General features: G+C 50.0%; 2 protein-coding genes across 4 annotated transcripts in view; one reads left to right on the top strand and one right to left on the bottom strand.

Moving 5' to 3' along the window:
- LOC143372087 (uncharacterized) overlaps positions 1 to 17,914 on the top strand; it is a 62,398-nt gene extending 44,484 nt beyond the window's left edge. For all 3 annotated transcript variants that reach the window (XM_076817985.1, XM_076817987.1, XM_076817986.1), the window contains 6 exons: positions 9,335 to 9,465; positions 16,008 to 16,254; positions 16,345 to 16,511; positions 16,599 to 16,871; positions 16,948 to 17,221; positions 17,395 to 17,914. In XM_076817985.1, the coding sequence (XP_076674100.1) occupies positions 9,335 to 9,465; positions 16,008 to 16,254; positions 16,345 to 16,511; positions 16,599 to 16,871; positions 16,948 to 17,221; positions 17,395 to 17,747 (1,445 nt within the window). In that variant the 3' untranslated portion in view covers positions 17,748 to 17,914. The remainder of the gene's footprint in view (positions 1 to 9,334; positions 9,466 to 16,007; positions 16,255 to 16,344; positions 16,512 to 16,598; positions 16,872 to 16,947; positions 17,222 to 17,394) is intronic.
- Positions 17,830 to 19,554, bottom strand: Thoc6 (THO complex subunit 6). The gene is made up of 5 exons (XM_076818002.1): positions 19,294 to 19,554; positions 18,885 to 19,109; positions 18,633 to 18,800; positions 18,398 to 18,560; positions 17,830 to 18,295 (listed from the first exon to the last, which is right to left on the bottom strand). The coding sequence occupies exons 1-5, from the start codon at positions 19,410 to 19,412 to the stop codon at positions 17,975 to 17,977; spliced, it is 996 nt and encodes a 331-aa protein (XP_076674117.1). The 5' UTR covers positions 19,413 to 19,554; the 3' UTR covers positions 17,830 to 17,974.
- Between the last annotated feature and the right edge of the window lie 27 nt (positions 19,555 to 19,581).

Raw genomic sequence — 19,581 nt, 5'->3', positions numbered from 1 at the left:
GATACGATAGGATGAGTTAGCGAGATTCGCAGTGTTTAGTCCCGCCGGTTAACTTAACGATCGACGCGACTGCCTCGGTTCCGTTTCACCTTCTTCTGCACCGTGGTTAATCGATCTCCTTACACCCGTCATCGTTCTTACCGCCAGCCTTAAAAGCTTCTTCGATGCCGGAAAATCTGCCGCACTGTTCGTCGTTACACGGAAATTTGCCTCTACCTGTTCGAAGCAACGATTTACCACTTACTCCCACTTCAAGCCAATCTCCCCTTCGTTCCGCGGCGCAGAACCGCAGGCGCGTAATGAAAATGTCACTAATTAGATAGTGGACATCAATTCCCACGGAAGAAGCATGGAGGGTACGTTTAACAGGCAAAGAGGATAAAGAAAGTTCCCATTAACATTCTTAACTTTCACATTAACTCACACTCCTCCCTGGCCCCGCGAGAAAAGCAGATTTTTGCACGAGCGCTGCGAGCGCTCCCAGCATGGCAAACAAATGCGCGACGTTGCAACAGCGTCTGCCCGCAGGAGCAACAAAAGTTGGGGGCCCGTGATTTACGGCGACGCGGGTCGCGGCTGATGCAAAACCGCAACGGCGAAACCGTCGGGGATGCGGCACAGTAATTTTATTAATATATTAATCCCGTTTCACCGAGCCTCTTAACGTTCTTTATACGGTGGGGGATCGTGGCGCCCGGGGGCCCCTGGGCCCGGCGCTGAGGGTGGACTTAATAAACCGAAAGGGACCACACGCGTCGTGACGTCACGGGTCCGTCACACCGTGACGATTCGGTTGACGCGAGTTCAGCCCGGCCGTGCAGATTGAAATTTAGCGAATCCACCCACGCGCCCCGCGAGAACGCATACGATTACGCGCGGTATAATTATCTCGCGTTCACCGTGCGCCTTTCGAGGATCCCTGCAACGCCTCGATGCGTCTATCGTGCAGAAACCGCGCGAGCCTTTCGAATGCAATAAAATGTGTATATGAATAATAATTAATAATTAACGACTCTCGAAGATCGTCAAGCGCTGAGCGCCGGAGTCGTTAGAACGCTGGAACGGAAACGGTTTCAGTGGAATGTGGTACGTGTTATAGATAGGACGCTTATAATTCTCTGATATTCAGGAGGACTATGTTAATGGTTCTTGGGTAATTAAGACATCCACGCCTTTCCTGCTGGCAACAATATCGAGCCTTGCTTCCTTCGAGCCTGCTCCCTTAGATGATCGTTCCGCCTGGATCACGAACCCTTCCGCCCTGTTCGTTCTGTTCTCATCGTCGAGCCCGCTAATTGCACGGAATACGACGAGAACCCGCGAAGCTCCGGACGGCGCGCAGCGTCCACGGAGCGGCGCTTAATCGCCTCGTAAAACGTTCTTTTCCCTGGCGAGAGCCACATTCAATTACCCGTTCTTTTCATCGGGGCCGAATTTACGACGCTGCCCAATTAATCTGGCGATAATTCCTGAATTTTCGCGCGCCCCTTGCGCTATTCTTTATTTAATAACGTACGCGGTAATCTCGGGCTCATTGGCAAGTTTATTATCTGCAACAGCCGATGCCGACCGCTAATTCCCGAGCCACGGCCGTGGCTAATTATTATTAATGCACCGGCCAGCGGTTCATCGGCTACGATTTAATCGTGGTTCGGCTGTAGTTGCCGGCGTAGGAGTGCAATTCCTCTTATCTCGCTCTAGATCCCTCTCGATCGCTCGTGCACGGGGCGGAGGAGCGTTTCGAGTGGCGAGTTCTGATTTATGGCGTCACGCTGCTTAGAACGATTTGCCACGGCGGTGTCGTCGAAGGTGCTTGTCGCCGACCTTCCGCGATTTAATGGCCAGCCGTGCGCTACGCTCGGCCGCTATGGGTAGGCCTCGCGAAAACGCGAGCAATCGCACGTCGCGGGGCTTTGACGTCTTTCTTTGTGATTCGTGACGCAGCCGGAGTGTTTGGAGCGATCAATGGCAATTGATGATCGAAGCTTTTTCGGTCCATTCTTTGGAGCATTGCCAGTTGTTTCTTTAATTCGAAAAGGGAGGTTGGACGAGTAACCGTGCTGCTTTCGCGCAGTTTCCTCGGAGCAGAAGAGTTGGTTCGTGGGTCCTCGGGGTTTATGCGCGCCTGTTTACCACCCGGTAAATGTTATGCACGAGTCATAACGTATATCTTGAAGGGCCGCGAGTCCCGTACGAGACGACCATTAGCCGCATTCAATCACCATTACACGCTCGCGCGCTTTCTGCGCCTGCTTGCCCCTTAAATCCCGGCCAGCGCCGACAAAAATATCGCCGTAGACGACGGCGACGACGACGGTGAAGAAGGCGACGCACGGTTAACCACGTGCTCTGGCCTTTACGCGTGAGAATCGAAAGCCATGAGTCATTCTGCACGGGCTTTTTCTTCCCATTTGGCTTTTCATGATCTTGGAGCGGAGTCGCCGACCAAATTGCCGTGTGATTACTCGAGAAAATGAGGAACACGCGCTGCAACCGCCGCTCGTCATTCTATCACAATCTGGAACGCATTTTTAATAACCCAAGCCGCGCGACTCTTCTCGAAATCAAGCGCACAGAGTACCGAGGGGATCCTCAATTCTCGTGCAAGCAGAGACTGATTTCTCACGGGAGATCGAGCCAAGCTGCTCGTTACTAATTTCAAGACCGACCCTTCGCCTTCGAAATTCGATTATCGGGGTGGAAGCGCGTCGATACCATCGGACAGGGTAAAAAATGCACCGCGCCAAAAGATTCGGCCGCGCACGGTCCCCGGGGTCGATGTTAAAGCACGACGGAATCCAGCGGCGGTGCATTTACACGCGTGGTTCGGCGCAAAGAAATTACGACGCGGAAGAGAGGGCCCCGGTGATCCCCGCCTAAATGGATGGTCGGGTGGAAAGTTTCACGGTAAGGAGGATTTATCCCTCGGCCGGGAGGTTTACGCGTTGTCGCCGTCCTAAGAAGGCCCCATACATCGGCGCGGAAATAGCGACGCGGGCCCCGGGAACAGCCGCCACCGAGATTGCCCGTCGACGATACAAATTTTCGCCCGTCCAACCCCGTCGGCATTATCGAAAAATTTCTCTTTGTAGCCCCGTGCTGGGGCCCATTAGGGGCCCGGCCGGCCGGCCGCCCCGGCTGGCCGACTGGCTTTCGAGGAATATCGGCCGCGAAAAAAGACGAGACACTTTAACCGCGAGACGAACAACCGTATACCGTTACTACATCAATCTTCCGTAATGATGCAAAGCAGACGGGGGACGGGCGAGGGGAGCGGCTTCGAATGGTGCTCGCGATCGTTAACGACAATGCTTTCGTCGTGCGAACCTTCTCGCGGCTGCACGGGGAGCAAGGATCACCTGTCTGCTCGATAACTTATCGGGGAATCGAGTCCCTTTTTATTTTAGGAGCATTCGGATCGATGACGGTCCTCGAAGATGTACCGGCACCTGGTTTCGTGCTTGGCGAAGCTTCGGGTAGAGGGTTGATGGGAATGCTACTTTGGAGCAAGGGGATAGACGTAGGTACGTCGGATGATAGTAGTTTTCGAGCTGTTAGCATTGCTTGACTTCGTTTCTCGCGATGAATTCGTGTTGGGAGATGATGAATATTCCACAGCTACGCGGTGGTTGGAGAACAAACGGCAAAGAGGAGTACGGGGAACACGTGGTGGGGCCCAGAAAGTTATCCCAGCTGGTCACGAAACATTTAATCAAAGCGATCGAGCGCGGTTCCCTTTATTGGGCAATTTGTACCGTTCGAACGTGCTCGATTCACCGCACAGTGGGGAAATTTTGCGAATTTATGGCCGAAACTACAGGAATTAAAATTTTCAATTTTACAAATTTAATACAAATGTCAATTGAAGAACTATATCCATTTTCCTGGTGAAAACCTGAAAACTTATTTTTAATATATAAAATTCCGCACTTTTACGTTCTAATATATGAGAAACTAAATTATCCGAAAAACAGCACTTACAAAAATTGCGAAAGATAAAGATTGTTTTGTTATTTACATTTATACACTTTTTTCTTTGTTCGAGCATGCCTCGACTAGAATGTAGCAGGGCATAGCAGAAGGGTTATCGCTTCTGACGACAAACAATCAGAGGATCGAATCTAAATAAAATCGTTTAATAAAGAATAAAAAGGATTGTAATGTATAACATGTGAACCAGTCTCGGTCACAGTTATGTCGTATGTTAGACAAGGTACACTGGATCGTGTTTAAAAAAAAAAAGCATATAATTACAAGATTAGCAACTATTAGCAATTAATAATTGCACTTATAGAATCAAAACAGTCCAACGTAAAATAGGAATGAAAATCATTGCAGGATATTATGGGATTGATAACTATTTTATGTATTGAAAATTGATTCTTATATGAAAAGGTTATTTCTAAAACACTACTTTAAAAATTGTATAAATTACGTATTAAAAACCGAAACACAATTATTTTGATGACAAAAAAATATCTTACGCACCACTAGGAATTGAATCCATGCCTTGAAATTATTTTCAGATCTTTGGATAACACAATATAAGTGTTTGAAGAAACTTGAAAATCTGGATTAATTCTTTTCGATCGAACATAAACATTTGCGAGTCTATACAAGCTTTGTATTAAAACATTTAACAGTAAAATTGGTGGCATTTGATACTCATATTAGTTCTTCAATTGACATTTGCATTTATTTTGTCGAATTGAAAAATTTATTTACGCGGTTTTGGCCATAAAATCGCGAAATTTCCCCACTGTGCACCGGCGGAATATCAACGGGGGCCTCTCGAGGACAAATTAATTCGCGATCGATGCCGTATTACCCGGCATGCGATTCGAGGTGATTCGAGGGGATTCGAGGTCGCCGGTCGGGCCGGCCAACACTCTTGTGCAAGTATTTCGGCCGGGTGGGTCCGTCGGATTCCCGAGCTTCTTTCTCGAGGAGGCCCTCGAGCCCCTCGTGGTTCCCAGGGGGGTCAGAGGTCGCGGGGCCCTCCTCCGCCTTATTCCTTCGCCCTCCGAACCTCCGTCCACAGCATCGACTCCTCCACCACTTACGGACGTCCGCCCAATCGTGCACGAGAGTCTCTTACCTTTCTCTCGAAATGTTATTTATTGGTTGACGCGTCCAAGCTTAACGAGATTTTCGACGGGTAGTTGGAGAAATGGAAAAGATTGGCTTGCATACTTGGCTTTCTTAAATTTCGTTTCGGTGAAAATCGAAGCTTCTGTGGACCGGGGAAAACCTCGTTCGATTTGATTTAGAATCTTACCTTTGGCAGTGGTCTTTCTTCCCGCAAAGTAGATCGACATCGATCATCCTTCCAAAAGCACGAAAGATGTAAGCAGCGATAAAAAGCATTTGATCAAGTAGAAAAGGACCCATCACGGATCCAAGATAAACCATCTGGCGGGGTGTTGGTAAGGCGCAGAGTGACGGACAATGTGCCCCCACCGATATAGACTTGAAAAATCCGTCTGGGCACAAAGTAACCGGCCCCGCGGTGTAATGAAAAAGAAAGGGCGGCCAGAGGGTGTGGGGGGAGGGCTGAGCTTCGGGGGAATTTCGAAAGGGTATCCCTCCCCCGTTTTTGTGAATCGTGATACCCGGCAATTACGTGGCGCAGTCACGGTGATTGGCTGGGTCGTTTTCGCGGGAAGCATGGACCAATCGAAGCACCGGTATGCCTCTCCTCTTTCTCTCTCTTTCTCTCCTCTCCTAGAGCAGTACTTGCCGGCAACGAGCACGCTCCCGCCTTTAGTCTAGTCGGAGCTGCACCTGTGAGTGAACCTGTATACAGTGCACCTGCCACCCCGAAAACATCTGCAATTCCATTCGCTCGTCCACGGGGGATGCTCGGCATCGCGGTGCACGATCATACCCCATAGAAGTACCGTACGATTGTGACCAACGCCCGTGCCGGAGTTGCGTCCACTCCTCTGGAATTCCACAGGGATATCCTACAGCGGGTATCTCCGGTGAACGCATCTGCGCGGTGATCGCACGTGTCAGTGAACATCGCGACCAGCGTGGTGCTCCGGGAAGACGTCGTCGAGCCGCGAGGGTGATCGAGTGCACCGCTGTACGTTCGATGAACAATAACAGGCTGGTCGGTCGCGTTAACGGAGCCTCTGATTGGGGTTCAAGGTTTTAATAACGATCGAGGAAAAGCGTAGACAACCGTGACTCGCGATACCGCGCTCGCATGAGTGGAGAGGAGTGCGCTCGGCGGAGGAAGGGCAGCCTAGGATGCAGGAGGGACATCAGTGAAGCACGCCGGAGATCATCGATGACTGCGAGCCGGGCACGCCAGTTATGCCCGATAACCATAAATAAGGTGGAAATGTAAAGGAGCCCGGATGCCTCAGCTCGGACAAGACCGCGACAAGAAACGATGACACGGACAGCGGCATGGATCACCGTCACTGGATCGTGACGATCCGCATTCACGGATCCCCGGGCGACCGTTAGGGACATCGGGGCCGTGAGATCTCGCGGATAAGGCCCGATTTAGGGCTCTGTTATCGATCGACCCGCGCACGGCCGAGGCCAGCCCGGAGGGTTCGGACGGCTCTCGTTAATCGGCCACGCTGATTGCCCGTTAAATGTTAATGAGTTGCCGCGCTGGGATCGCCGTCGATCATCGGTCGAAAGAACTAGAACAGGTAACGTTCTTTTCGAGCTAGCCACGTCGATTGAGACGTCGCGCGTCCCGTCCATGCCGCGCGTAAGAAATCCAGGCAGATGTGGTAACAGTCGCATTAACTATTTCGCTCCGGACAGAGGCTGATGAGAGACTCCCTTGACGAGCTGGCGACGAGTCCGAGGAATCGGCAAGAAACGATTTTCCATCCGGTGGAACGTTCGATGCTTATCTTCCCGGATCTCCTTCGCTTGCGATTAGAATTCTTTACCCAGGCACGCGAACTCCGGGAACATTCGTCGTCATCGTTGATACAATCTGATTTTCACAATCTTCTCGATTTCATTTGACTTTATGAAGTGGCATTCCACCGTGGCGTGTTTCGTCTGAAGAAGTTACGCCGAAGCAGAGAAACTCGGGCTAGGCGTCGCTCGATTAACTTTGCTTCATTGAACTTCCCTCTCCTGTATTAAAACAGTTAAGCCATCCGCCAGTTGCTTCACTTCCGCCTTCCCAGGATCTCGTAAATTCCAGGAAGGCAATGGGAACGCGATGTCTAATAGCGCAGCCATCGCGGGTTACAGGCACTAAGAGCGAAAGAATGGGATCGACTGCATCTCGTTGAACATGGCCCGGAAGCCACGTGTGCGCGTGCACGTGCTTGTAAATTCGCGTGTACCCAGCGTATAGTAGCAGCTCGCGAGAGGACAGGAGGTCCGAGCAGTTGGCGCTCGTAATTCTCGCGGAGCCCGTGTCAAATCGGCGTCCATTATGTTTTATGGCGGCGCGAAACGCGGAGGCGTCCCATGGTTGTTACTTCGCGTTAACAGCCCTATGGAAAATTCGCATTGTACACGGGGGAGGGAAGATGATAGAGAAGGGAACGAAGTCAAAGCCTACGTCTCTCTGGCAATTTCACTTTCGAGCCCCTCAAGCTTGACAACGAAGGAGATCCGCAAACTTCTTATCTCTCGTAAAAATGCCCGCGGACGTTGAAATGGCCCCGCGTAGTCGGTAGATTCAGAACTGATGGCTAATAAATAGGGTCTGGGCTGGAATGGCGCGGGAAACGCGTGAAATACGGCCGATGGAAATAAGCGGGTACGCCGCGGGTACAATGCGATGAAGCTTCGGGGAATATTTTATTGCGGCTCACGCGAGAATCGACGTAATTCACACTTTGACCGGTCGAACCGATAAATTTCCTCTTCGTGATCGCGGCAACTCCACGCTCGCTGTGCGCTACGCGTACCCACATACCTACGAGCGAGTACGTGCACACGGACCAGGCTCTCTCTCTCTCACCCTCTTCTTTCCCGTCGTGGGACCCCGTGGCATTCCACGAAGCGAGTAAACGAGTAAATTTGTAGGTAGAATCCGCGCCTCCTCTGCCCGATCGAATCCCATAAGTCACGTCTCGAATACAGTGTTTAACCCGCAAGCTTATCTTCGATCATTATCCTCGTTCCAACCGGTGTGCGTCGACCTTAAACGTCTCGCGGGCGCCGATGGAAATCCGCGAAAGCCCCGTTGACGCGCTGCCAGGCCAGCGCTTCTACCTCTGCCTCCGCTCGAATTCTGATTCCTCCGAGGAAGTCTTCAGGGCACGTCTGTGTCCCGTGGCTGCCAATGAATATACGTGTGTCCCGCTTCGAGGAGTGTGCAGCGTAGTATCTCGAGATCAATGATAGTAAAGAGAACACAGTTTATCGACCATGTTAGTTGCTACTTTGTAGTAAAACGTGACAGTTTAATTAAATCCGCTGGAATCCAAATAGACTCGACCGCAGTTCAATGCAAGGAAACTGCCGCATGAGCCCCGTAACTCGAGAACGTTTAAATACCACTAGCTTTATAAGTTCGAAACGGTACCAGTGTTTACGACACCATGAACGATTTTCCAGTCGGATGGTCAATCATGTCGACTCCGAAATTGGAGCAACACAACGTCTAATCGTTCCAGGCCGTTCTCTCGGAGCAGCTTCGCGCTACGACGACCGATTTCGTTCGGTGTCATCCGCCTCGGGCCGACCGGGAATTAATAACCGTTCGATCGAGCGAGATTCCGTCTGGCTATCGTGCTTGTCTTAGACGGGAAATCTAAAGTCCGTAAGAGGAGACGTATCGTTGTCTGGGACGACACGCTGTTGGATTATACGCGGCTGTCCAGCGGGCGAGGGCAAAAAGTGGTAGCGGCCAGTTTTGTCAGCCACGCTTCGATTGGCGAGTTGACGTTAAACAGCTGCCGGCGAGATGAACGATAGTGACAATTCTAATTAAGCGGGGCTCGACCGAGTCTGCTCGTATTAATTACCAGGCGATCTCGTGGCACGCGCCATCGGCGTCCACTTTGATTCGTCCCGTCGAGGGGCTTTGACGAACGCGAGACACACTTTTGGCGAAACGTAGCTCTGTCTCGCGAGGAGATTAGTATCAACTGGTATTATAGGACTTGGAGTAGGTATCTGGGTATCGAAGCTCTGAGTTTCTAGAAATTTGGGACTCTAGGATTCACCAGAAATTCATAGTGTCGAGGTTTCATTGTACTTTATACGATACAGTATTTTTCTTTTTTAACAGCTCAGGATTCGAACCCTCGAGGTCGGTCTTCCAGTATTCTATCATTTGAGCAGACCTTGGAATCCTCCTCGAACCACTCACCTGACCCCTTTACCTTGATTCCAGGGGACCTGAAGAGGCGTCACTCGTGGAGCAGCGAGGTCGACTACCAGCCAGCGGAAACGGAAGCGGTAGCGACCCCCGGAGAAGATCCCGCTGCTCCGTCCCCGGAAGACGAGGACAGGGCCTCGTACAAGGTACGCCGCCGCGATTCCTTCTAATCGTAGTCCTAAAAGCATCGAGCACGTGCAACCGTTCCGCGCTGGACGCCTCAATTCCGTGCCACCCGGAAAACAATGTCCCCTTTGTTCGACGGAATCACGACTCGACGGTACCGTTCCCCCGGGTAATTAAGCGGCCCCCGAGGGCGTGTACTTGCTTCAAATGGAATTACCCCCGTAATACCACCGCATTTCCCCCACGCGTGACGCGCAGAATCGGCCGATTGAAACGGGAACACACCGGTAATTAGCATTTATATGGATCGAAACGTGGATCGAATTAGCAATCTTTCGAGAGCCGGATTTAATTATTGTACACCCGAGCGAGGCACCGCGTAATTGATACGCCCTGCGCACGGAGTATAATAAATTAACTTAGTTACCCCCGTGAAACGGCCAGTTAAAAATAAGGGACGCTCGTATCCTGTCCTCGTGCAAATGCGCTCCAGTGGAATTCATTCTGAGGAACGTCTATGAACACGATTTTGTAACGATCGAATTTTGTTTATGCTTCTCGAAGGTAAGTGTCGAAGATCTTGGGTCTTTCAGATCGAGGACTAGAGGGGTTCGTAATTCCATTCCACAGAGAACTGCCCTAGGCCACGGTTGTTTCCCATCGACTTGCCGAATATACGTATTCGCAATTTCTTAAAAGAGAAATCGGAGGACGCGCGAGAAGTGCAACGATTTCTGCAGTTGCAGTTGTCGTTAAAGCTCCGCCGCTCAGGTTTTACGGTCTACGTTGTCTGGCTGGAGTAGTAAAAGGAAATACACCGTTGCACCAGGGCCGTTACGCATGGACCGTCCCGTGCAATGATCCCCTCGCACATATAAAACGTAATTTTGGTTAAACGCCCCGGAGTCACTCCGCGGACCGCTCGCGTTCCCACCGTTTCCATGGGAAATGCAGCCGACCGCTGGTGGTCGCTTTTTGTCCGATACCCTCCTCGCGATTTCTTTCACGCACAACCATCGCGTAGGTACGTCCACGTTCCCTTTTCTTCGAGTCTTCGGTCATTAAGCGGTCGACAAACTCCAAACGAGCGTTTCACCCTCTCGGAGCCCTCATTCGAAATACTCTACAAGTTTAAATATGTAAATCTACTCGAATAAGGCGAGCAAAAAATTGATAGAACGTTGGAGCAACAGTGACCCCTTGAAAAGCCCATGGAATCTCACAATCAGCGTTTAAAGTATAAATCCACTTGGACCCCCCTCCCCTAAAAAGAAAGGATTCCCATTGGAGTCTCACGGTGTGGCGGCAGAGTTTATCGGGTTTTGCGCTGTTGTATCGCGTGTTGTTCGACCAGCAACCCTTCTCCATCCTCGCGGAGGAAGATCCTCGCGCGCCTCCGCGGCTTCTGGCGGATTGCACGGGTCGACGCGCGACCAAGAAACCGAGAGAAGAGAAACGGTCGGACATAAACGGCGGACGTTCTCGCTCGTTACACCTTCTAAAAATATATCGGCGTCGGCGAGGGCATCCTCGCGTTCCTGCGCGCGATTCTCTACGCCGCGGTGGCGCGTTCCCATCTTCTTCCTCCTGCTTCTTCTTCTCCTTTCGGCCACGGCTTCCGAGAAAACCGGCGGATTTCTCGCACGAAATACGGCTCGAGCGGCTCGCCAGGCTTTATGTAGATTGTTTGTCGGCCGACTCCGCGGCTTCTCGGAAGGATGCGCGCGCTCCTCGATCCTGTGGGAGGATTGATCGCCGATCACCGCCGCGCGCTGCGGTTTTAAGGCATCGACTGGTCGCGCGCTACTTGCCTTACTTACCTATCAGCCGGTTTTTGCATCGCGCCAGGAAATCGTACATTTCGAGATGCTTCTTGCTCGCGGGAGAATCGCGGTGGACACGTCATTGGCGGGAAGCTTTTTTCCCCTGTCACGGGTTCGAGTCTCTGGCTCCAGCAAAGTTCGGTGTCTTCTGTGGTTGGTATGCAACGAGCAGATACTTTCCAACAGGGTGAGAAGTGGTACAAACGGCGAAAATAAGGGACCTATTGGTAGGGTGACTCTATCTAATATCGCCTAGCAAAAGTTAAATCGCTGTCAATTGAATAATAATTGATATTTTTGCACGCAATTCGTTTCAAAGCAAAGGAAAATTATTCATCTTTCATGTAGCGTAAGTTAGAATCGTTGAAACCTACAAATTTTTAATTAGCAATTAAAAAACGTAAGACATGCAAAAGTCCGGTTCTGAAAAAAAGTGTACCTAATATCGCCTACTCAAGAAATATTGATTAATTCACCTATACATGAGTGATTAAAGTCCTTTTCACAAGCTTTTATTATTTCTTGCTCTATAAATGCGTTTGTATCAATCTTTGATTTTATTTTTATTACTAAAATATAGAAATGGGATTTTTAAAATATTTAATTTTTTACGTTCGAATGCACACATTTGACAAATAATGTTTATTTCGGTTGCTCCGCAAATTTCGTGACCCCACCTGTAACAAGCATTACATCGAAACCAATGTTGTTTGGTAGGCGGTATTCAGAACACGCATACTGCTAAAAGAAAAACGCTATTTTCGTTACGAGAAATATGTGAATCGATTTCATCATTAATTAGGTATTTCTGGTAGATACTTTTGCATTAACAGACTTATTAGACGTACCTTCTCCGAATGTGCTGTAAAGTTGTGGCAGTCCAATAAATTTTGACGCTATTAAAATTCACTAAAATATTTCCCTTTCTGTAATTGTTGATCACATGACGCTGCAATTACAGTACATCTTCCTGCATATGGTTAGGCACTAATTCAGTGCATAACCGATAAATTTTAGCGCTTACTTTGCGAAGTATAACGATGAGCGATATTAGGTACAGTCACCCTTTTAACGGAAGATTCAGTGCACAGTTGAAGATCTCCCTGAATCGCCATCACACTCACACTACTTATCCCTGTCAGCCTCCGCCTGTCGCCCGTACCCTTTCCCCTCACTAAACGCTGAAAAGACTTAATAGGTATCACTGAAAACGAACGACGACCAGCTGGACCAGAAATATGACGTAGTAAAGGCGCGTTCGCTGCTCGTATCCAGTTAGCCATGTAGTTGCAGAGGACGAATCGCGTGGCAGGCTCTAAATCAAAGGGAGGAGGAGGCCGCGGCTCGCCGAGGATCGTTAATTGCTAGACTACGCGGCGCGTCCTCTAAAAGGGACTTTATTGCACCGGAAAATCAGGCAGGGTACCGTTAGTCGCATATACGCGACGGCCATCTGCGTGCACCGGCAAAGAGCATAAACGTGTAAATGGCTGATAATAATCCCGACGGAGGGGGATGCTGAAGGGAACGGAGCAGAGCGCGTTCCAGCGCAGGCTCGCGCGCGGGATACCTAGTCGCGCGAGCGCGAGTTTTACGAGCCTACGAACGAGCTTCCCTCTTGGCGCCTCGCCATCCAAGGTGAATAAAACCTTTCTTCTCCCTCGAAAAGTGTAAAAGAAGCAAAGACAGAGAGAGAGAGAGGCATCGGATGGTTTCACAAATTTCCCCATAAATTGAAATCAACGTCGATAAAGACTGCAACAGCAACGACGACACTGAACTCACTTATCCCTCGCTTGGAAATCAGAACGTTTAGCGAAACTATTCTTCTTTAAAAGAAGCTCAAGCCACGTTCTACGGCTTTTTTTATCCTCCTCGTACCTACCCGTTAGCCTTCAGAGAGCAATCAGTCGAGGTGGGAAACGGTGAGGAATAATTGCTCGCACTGGCATCGTTGCCGAGTGACTCGAGAAGTCAAGGCCGTTAATTACCGTCTCCTTTCTCTCAAGGCTGCGCCGTTCCATTACCCGGTGGTTACTGTAAACGGATTACAATGTTATTACTGTTAATAGCATCGCGCGATCGCGGGGGCAAATTGCCAGGGCTCAAGGATTGAAGCTCCGCGTTCCGTCCGCGCGGAAAATTGCCGGACGAATTTCGCGGGCCTCGCGCGATCGCGTCGCAAAGAACAAGACCGAGCGTAAATCGGGTCTCTGGAATTCTGCAAACGAGCCGGGGCATAAGCGGCTAATAACCGTCCGCGGTGGACGCACAGGTGATCGAGCTCAAGTCCGTGGGGCAAACTAGACGTCGTAATTACGATTTACAGGGGAATAGAAACGAGCCACTTCCGGGCGTGCATCGGGAACGCGTTCGACAAACGACTCTGGCATGTCGAGCGACAAAAAAGATCCGCCGTCGTTCTTATCGAAACGTTATTGGGTACCGTTAGGTGGTTCACGATACCAGCCAGGGCAGAGAGTCGTTGAGATTATGGCCGATCACAGTCGTCGAAATGGTCTGGGAAACGTTTCGATGACGAGGAAGATCTCCGCAGAGACCTATCGCAGCTGGGTCTATTACAGAGTGGTTCTCTTCCATATTTTCTCTATTCTCCAGTCGCAGTTCCAGCTTCGATGTCTGGAGAAATTTCCGAAGGTGGTCCTTGGGGCTCTTCGAATCTTCCATGATCCATCGCTGTGTTCACTGACTAACCTTCGGGGCGAGGAGCAGAGACCGTGAAAACGCGAGGGGATCGCAGCCGGAATGGCGAAAGCGATGGCGTGCACGGTAATTCGAGCTAAGAGGTTGTAATTAACATCGCGAGAGTCGACGGAGAAAGGCGGACGAATCGAAAGGGAACGGGCCGAGGCAAAGGGCGGCGGAGAAGGACGACCGAGGGTCTCCCAGACGTTTGGCCACGGTAGGGAATCAGGAGAAACTCCCGGAAGAGGTCGACGGGGTTAAATATTCTGGGAAGGGTACCTGCGAACACGCGAATAAAAACGTGGAAACGCGTGACCTTTGAATCAATCACTGCCTCGCCGCACTTGATTCTCACGGTTCCTGGTCCAAGAACGGACTTCGCGCTTCCCGTCCTACTTCTTTCCTCGCCGTTTGGGCTTCTCGTGGCGCGTGATTTGTTCGATCGAGCTGCGGGCCTTCCCTCGATCCGGGGAAATATTCAAAGGAAACGCAGCGGCAATTAAAAATTCGTTAACGACCTTTGTACACCTTGGCACTGGGATTGCTAGGAATGATTCCTTCGGCCGCATCAAAGGATCCTGGGGGCCTGGGAAGTTCATAAGTCAGTGGCAACGTCTTCATACGCCTCTCTCTAAGCCGTGACTCGCCAATTCCATTTTCTGCGTTTTCAGGGTCGTTATTGTGGGAACTTGCGCCGCGTTGGATGGGAGATCGTTGACTCAGGCACAGTAATGAATGAGCATATTGCTTGTTCTCTGTAATGATCACTCGCTGTGTAGCTGTGCTTATCTTATCTATCACTGAAATTATTTCGAGGTCCGCGTCTGCGAGGGGCTCGTAAATCGATCATCCCTAACGACAACTGTTAAAATTCCTCGAGCAGGGGATCTCGTGGAACCTCCTCGCTTATCGCGAACAGTAGCTGGATCGTTATGTGAAAATTGGTGACGAACTGGACGGGCCCCTAGCCCCACAGCGTTTCACGTTCCAGGGAAATTGATACTATGCGTCTGAAGGCCGGACAGATAAGATCGTGGTGGCCGCCAGCGAGAGGCTAAACTAATGCTTGGTGCACAGTGGCGCGCGAGATAGATACACATCTTGAGAATTTCATTAGCATGATCCGAGAGGCACGGCTCGCGCCGCCACCTCTTCCCACCCTGTTTAACTTGTCACCTGGGGCTACCTCGCGTGTTCCTTCGCGCCAGGGACCAGCCTTTCTGTCACTTAAGCCGGGCCCCACCTCCGCTTCGCGGTGCCCTCGGGACTCATTTCCTTTTTAAACGCCGCGCCGGCCAGCTCGCTTAGTTCCAGCACCTCTTCGCTTCCTAATTATTTCACCCAACTGGGAAACTCTCTCAACCTAAACAGGTACCCTTCTTCTACAGTCCTTCTCTCGTCTCTCAGCAGAGGAACCCTCCTGTGTCTTCTAGGTCTTCTAGCTCTGAGTTCTCTGAGGCCTCGAGGGGCCAAAGTTCACGACAACTTAGCTTCTCTGTCTTTCTTCCCCTGGCTGCTGGTTCGTTCTGTAATTCCTGCGGACCACTCGATTCCGAGACATCTTTCAGCGAGACGCTCCACCTTCTCGCACGGACCGATCCCCGAAGACATTACGCGTGGTCCGGGGCGCAAACGCGTCCCAATGAATTATTGCGCCATTAACGTGAGTAATCGCGCCGGCGGGAAAATTATATAGTAATTTGTTCACGGCTGATCGAATACGTCCGGGATTTTGTTCTCCTTTTGGCCGGGATAATGAAGCTGGGCCAGCCCGGAGGAAAACACCGGAACCCCGGGACTCCTCGTGAGGCCATGAAAAATGAAGACGTTTCACCCGACCGCTTTCGATTTTACCCGCTGAATGGGCCGGTCGAGTAACCACTCTCGTACTCGAACAGTGTTATAATTTACACCGTCCCTTTTGTTCTGCGGGGTGGTCTTTGTAATAGGATGGATAGGATTTACCGTAAGCCTTTCGGTTCGAATGGTGAACATCGTTGCGCGATGATGATCGCTGATTTTTACGATTACAGGAACATGGCTGTTCGGTGCAGACGGTGGACCTGGTGGCGGACTGCCCACTACAGGTGGTGACACCATCCTCGAGGTCGCCGTCACCGCCTAGATCACAGACGCCCCCGACGCCCCTCGCACCGCCGAGGAGCATGGGGCAGCGGCCAAGCACCCTCCTGCGCCCAAAGATTTCTTTGACCTGGGTCCTCCGCGGGCAGCAACAACCTGCCCCCAACAACGCTCATACCGCTGCCAATGAGAACGCAGGTCAGTCGAGAATCGAACGATGAGAACTTCGTGAATCTGGGATAAGTTTAAATGTTTAGAACCCCTACAATCGATTCCATCTTCTTAAAGGTCCGAACTGCGGTCGGGACAACTTGTCGCGAGACGGCAAGGAGAGATCCTCGAGGCGGAGCGTGAAGAGCGTGAAGGAGAAGGATGGCTGCAAGGAGAACCCCGACGTGGAGAAACGAGAGAAGAAGATCCTTCACAGGGTGGAAAAAATCGAGAGGACGGAAAAGGTGAGATTTCGAGAAATGGTTCTGTCGAAGAGGCTCTTCTGCACGCGAACATTCAAACACTCGTGCTGACGTTTACCATTCTTCCAGGCTATCAGTAAGGAAATACTGGTGAACGATAGATCGCTGGACAGCCCCCTGGACAAGCAGTCCGAGAAGGAGTTTCCTGGCGTTAAGGAGACGAAGGAGAAGGAGAAAGTTAAAAGGGCAGTGTCAGAGCCGTCTCTCGTCTCCCGCGAGTCAACGTCGACGCCGAGTGGCCGAGACAAGCACAGGCATCGACGGACCAAACGGTCCCACAAACCCAGACCCCCTAGCAGATTCGGCTACGAGATTGCTGATATTGACGCGTTCCTCACAAAGGTATATACACCCGGGCTTGCATAAGGGAACTTATCATCCCCTCAGACATTATCTGCAGAGAAGTGAATACTTTCAGGCCTCCATCGAGAAGCCAGCAAACATTCCAGTTGTTCTGTCCTTCCCATCGGTCTTGTATCAAACTCAGGGGGGCACCCAAGACGAAATGGCCCTTCCCCTTGGCACGGTCGTGAACGCGGTGTTCAAGAACCAGGCCTGGCTGTACGTCCAAACTCCGCACGGCCAGGAAGGCTACGTCGGGTACGCAGCTTGTCTTCCGCTGGGAATACTCCCACAACCGACGAGGGGTCCATGCTGGGAGGACTCCACGGACGTATTTCCTCGTCCCCTAGGTAAAAGAAATCCTATTCTACAACCCTATTCTACATCATCGAACAAATTCAACAACGTATTTCCCAGTTCCAGTCCCAAAATCCTTTCAAGAACACCCAGGAGTTGGAACCAAAGCTGACGGAGTTTTATTCGGATGGAATAAGGAACTTGTACTGATCAAACCTTCTTTCAGGGAACATGACCGACACGGAGAAGCTGAGGGACACACGATCGGAGTGTGGAGCCCGGGGCAAAAGCTCGAGGGTGAGGCGGGGCTCCAGGGACACGGTTTCCGCCTGCGGGGAACGCAGCGTGGACAGACTGTACCTCAGAGCCGCGGCGAACGCTAGAACCAAAGGATCGCGTCACACTTTGCTGGTCATACGCAGCGATTACGAGGGTCGCGGGGGGAACGCCCTGAGCGTCACCAAGGGGGACGTTGTCGCTCTGCTGAGCGACCACGTCAGCGATTGGTTCTGGGTTCGCTCGCGGGACGGTAGAGAGGGCTTCATACCCGCCGTCATAGCGGGTCACGGTTTTCTTTGACCAGGTTACACTCCACTAGGACTTGGGATGACACTATTCTACCGGAATCCGAGGATGTGGTTAGGCGAAATCACGAGTAATCTTGTATATTTGTAAAAAGTCTTTATATCGTGTTTTATGAAATGAACATTGTATTAATATATTTATTAAAGAGTATATGTACGTGACAGGAACGTCCTCTTTTGTGGATTGCTCGGAGAGTCCGATCGATCACTTCTTCTTCTTCTTCATGCAAACTTTAACGTCAACTCGCGGTAATTGAAGTTCGTGCACACGTCGAGATTGTTCGAGGAACCAGCCACACTCAGTACCTTTTGCGGTGTCTCTTGGTACATTATACTGTACACTGTGTTACTGGAGGTCGGCACTTTGGCTAATGTTTCTCCCTGATACGTTAGATGGTAGACGTGGGGCGCTGTACCTGCGGCTATCACGCGCTCTTCGTAGATATTCGCGACGTGGATCCCTTCGTCTGGAAGATCGAACACGGTAGCTGCTTCCATCGTGCGCATGTGCCACAGGGACAAACTTGGACCGCCGCCGCACAACTGAAAAGAAATTAACATACGACAATTAAATACCGAGTGTTCTTTAATCATTGCCCTGTAACAAATTACGTATTTCTAGGTAGAGTAACTTCGAACACGCACCAACCAATCCTCCGTAAAATCTATGGCGCCGATCCATTTACCTAAGGCAGGTCGCGCAACTTTGTCTACCAAATGAGGTGTTAAGATATTCGTATTTTCTTTTTTTCGTAAATCCCATAACCTTACTGTTCCATCTTCGCCGCAGGAAGCTAGTTGGTTACCCCTGGAAATCACCATAACATCTCATGCATGAAATTTAAGGAAACATTATTGGCTAATCCTGCGTAATACGTACATTAAGGAAAGGCCATGAATGTAGTCTGTGTGGCCTTGCAAACTCCTAAGGATTTTGCCATCTTCTAGACTAATTATATAAATATGATTATCACCACAACCAGCATACAATAGATTATGTGATTTGCAGTATACCAAGTAGTTTACGTCTGGCTCTTCATAGCTGTCTCTGAAAGTCAACTAATATTAATATTGTCAAGCAGCGCGCATGATCTACTATTCCTTTATGATTTTATTACGCGTATGGTATTACTTGTTAACTGGAATTAGTATCATCCATGAGACTTTGCTCTTCGCTTTACTCGAAGTAACAACTTTCCAATCCCATCCATATATTTTCCCAGATGTTCCTGTTATTAGAAAATTGTCCATCGTGGCCATACTCTGCACCTGTTGATTAGGATGGGCTGTGAAGCGATAGCTAGGACCTTGTAATTCATTTTCCTCTACTTTATGGGGCCCCAATGCCTTTGACAACCTATGTGAGTAGAAAGATATATTAAAATCTAGATTATCCTTAACTCTTCGTTACATTCTGTAATGGAACACTGAACTTCTGTTATGGCAAAAAGTTGGACCAAGGCGTTAGGATTAACTTGGGTTAATATCAATATAACCTAGAGTTAAGTTTTGTTTAATATTCAGACCAAATGTTTACTTACTCAAAAACCGAGACATCTCCGTAAATATTTCCAGCCACTAGATAATTTCCATCAGGAGAAAACGTTTGCGATAATACTGTGTTATAAAACAGCTTTTGATTAAACGTTTCTGACATCATCTTTTAAACAATTTTCACCGTGTCGTGCCGTAGTTTGAGGTTAGGAAACCGATGCACCCAACCATAAACAAAGCTTGTTGATAAAATAAACACTTGTTGCAACTTTTGCTATTTAATATATAGTCGAGAGCTTTTAGGGAAGGATCAATTTCAAATTGACAAAAAAAAA

The sequence above is a fragment of the Andrena cerasifolii genome, chromosome 8 (assembly GCF_050908995.1).
Source record: "Andrena cerasifolii isolate SP2316 chromosome 8, iyAndCera1_principal, whole genome shotgun sequence".
Lineage (NCBI taxonomy): Eukaryota > Metazoa > Arthropoda > Insecta > Hymenoptera > Andrenidae > Andrena > Andrena cerasifolii.
The sequence above is the reverse complement of the archived record's forward strand: the minus strand, read 5'-3'. Positions and strand labels throughout refer to the sequence as shown.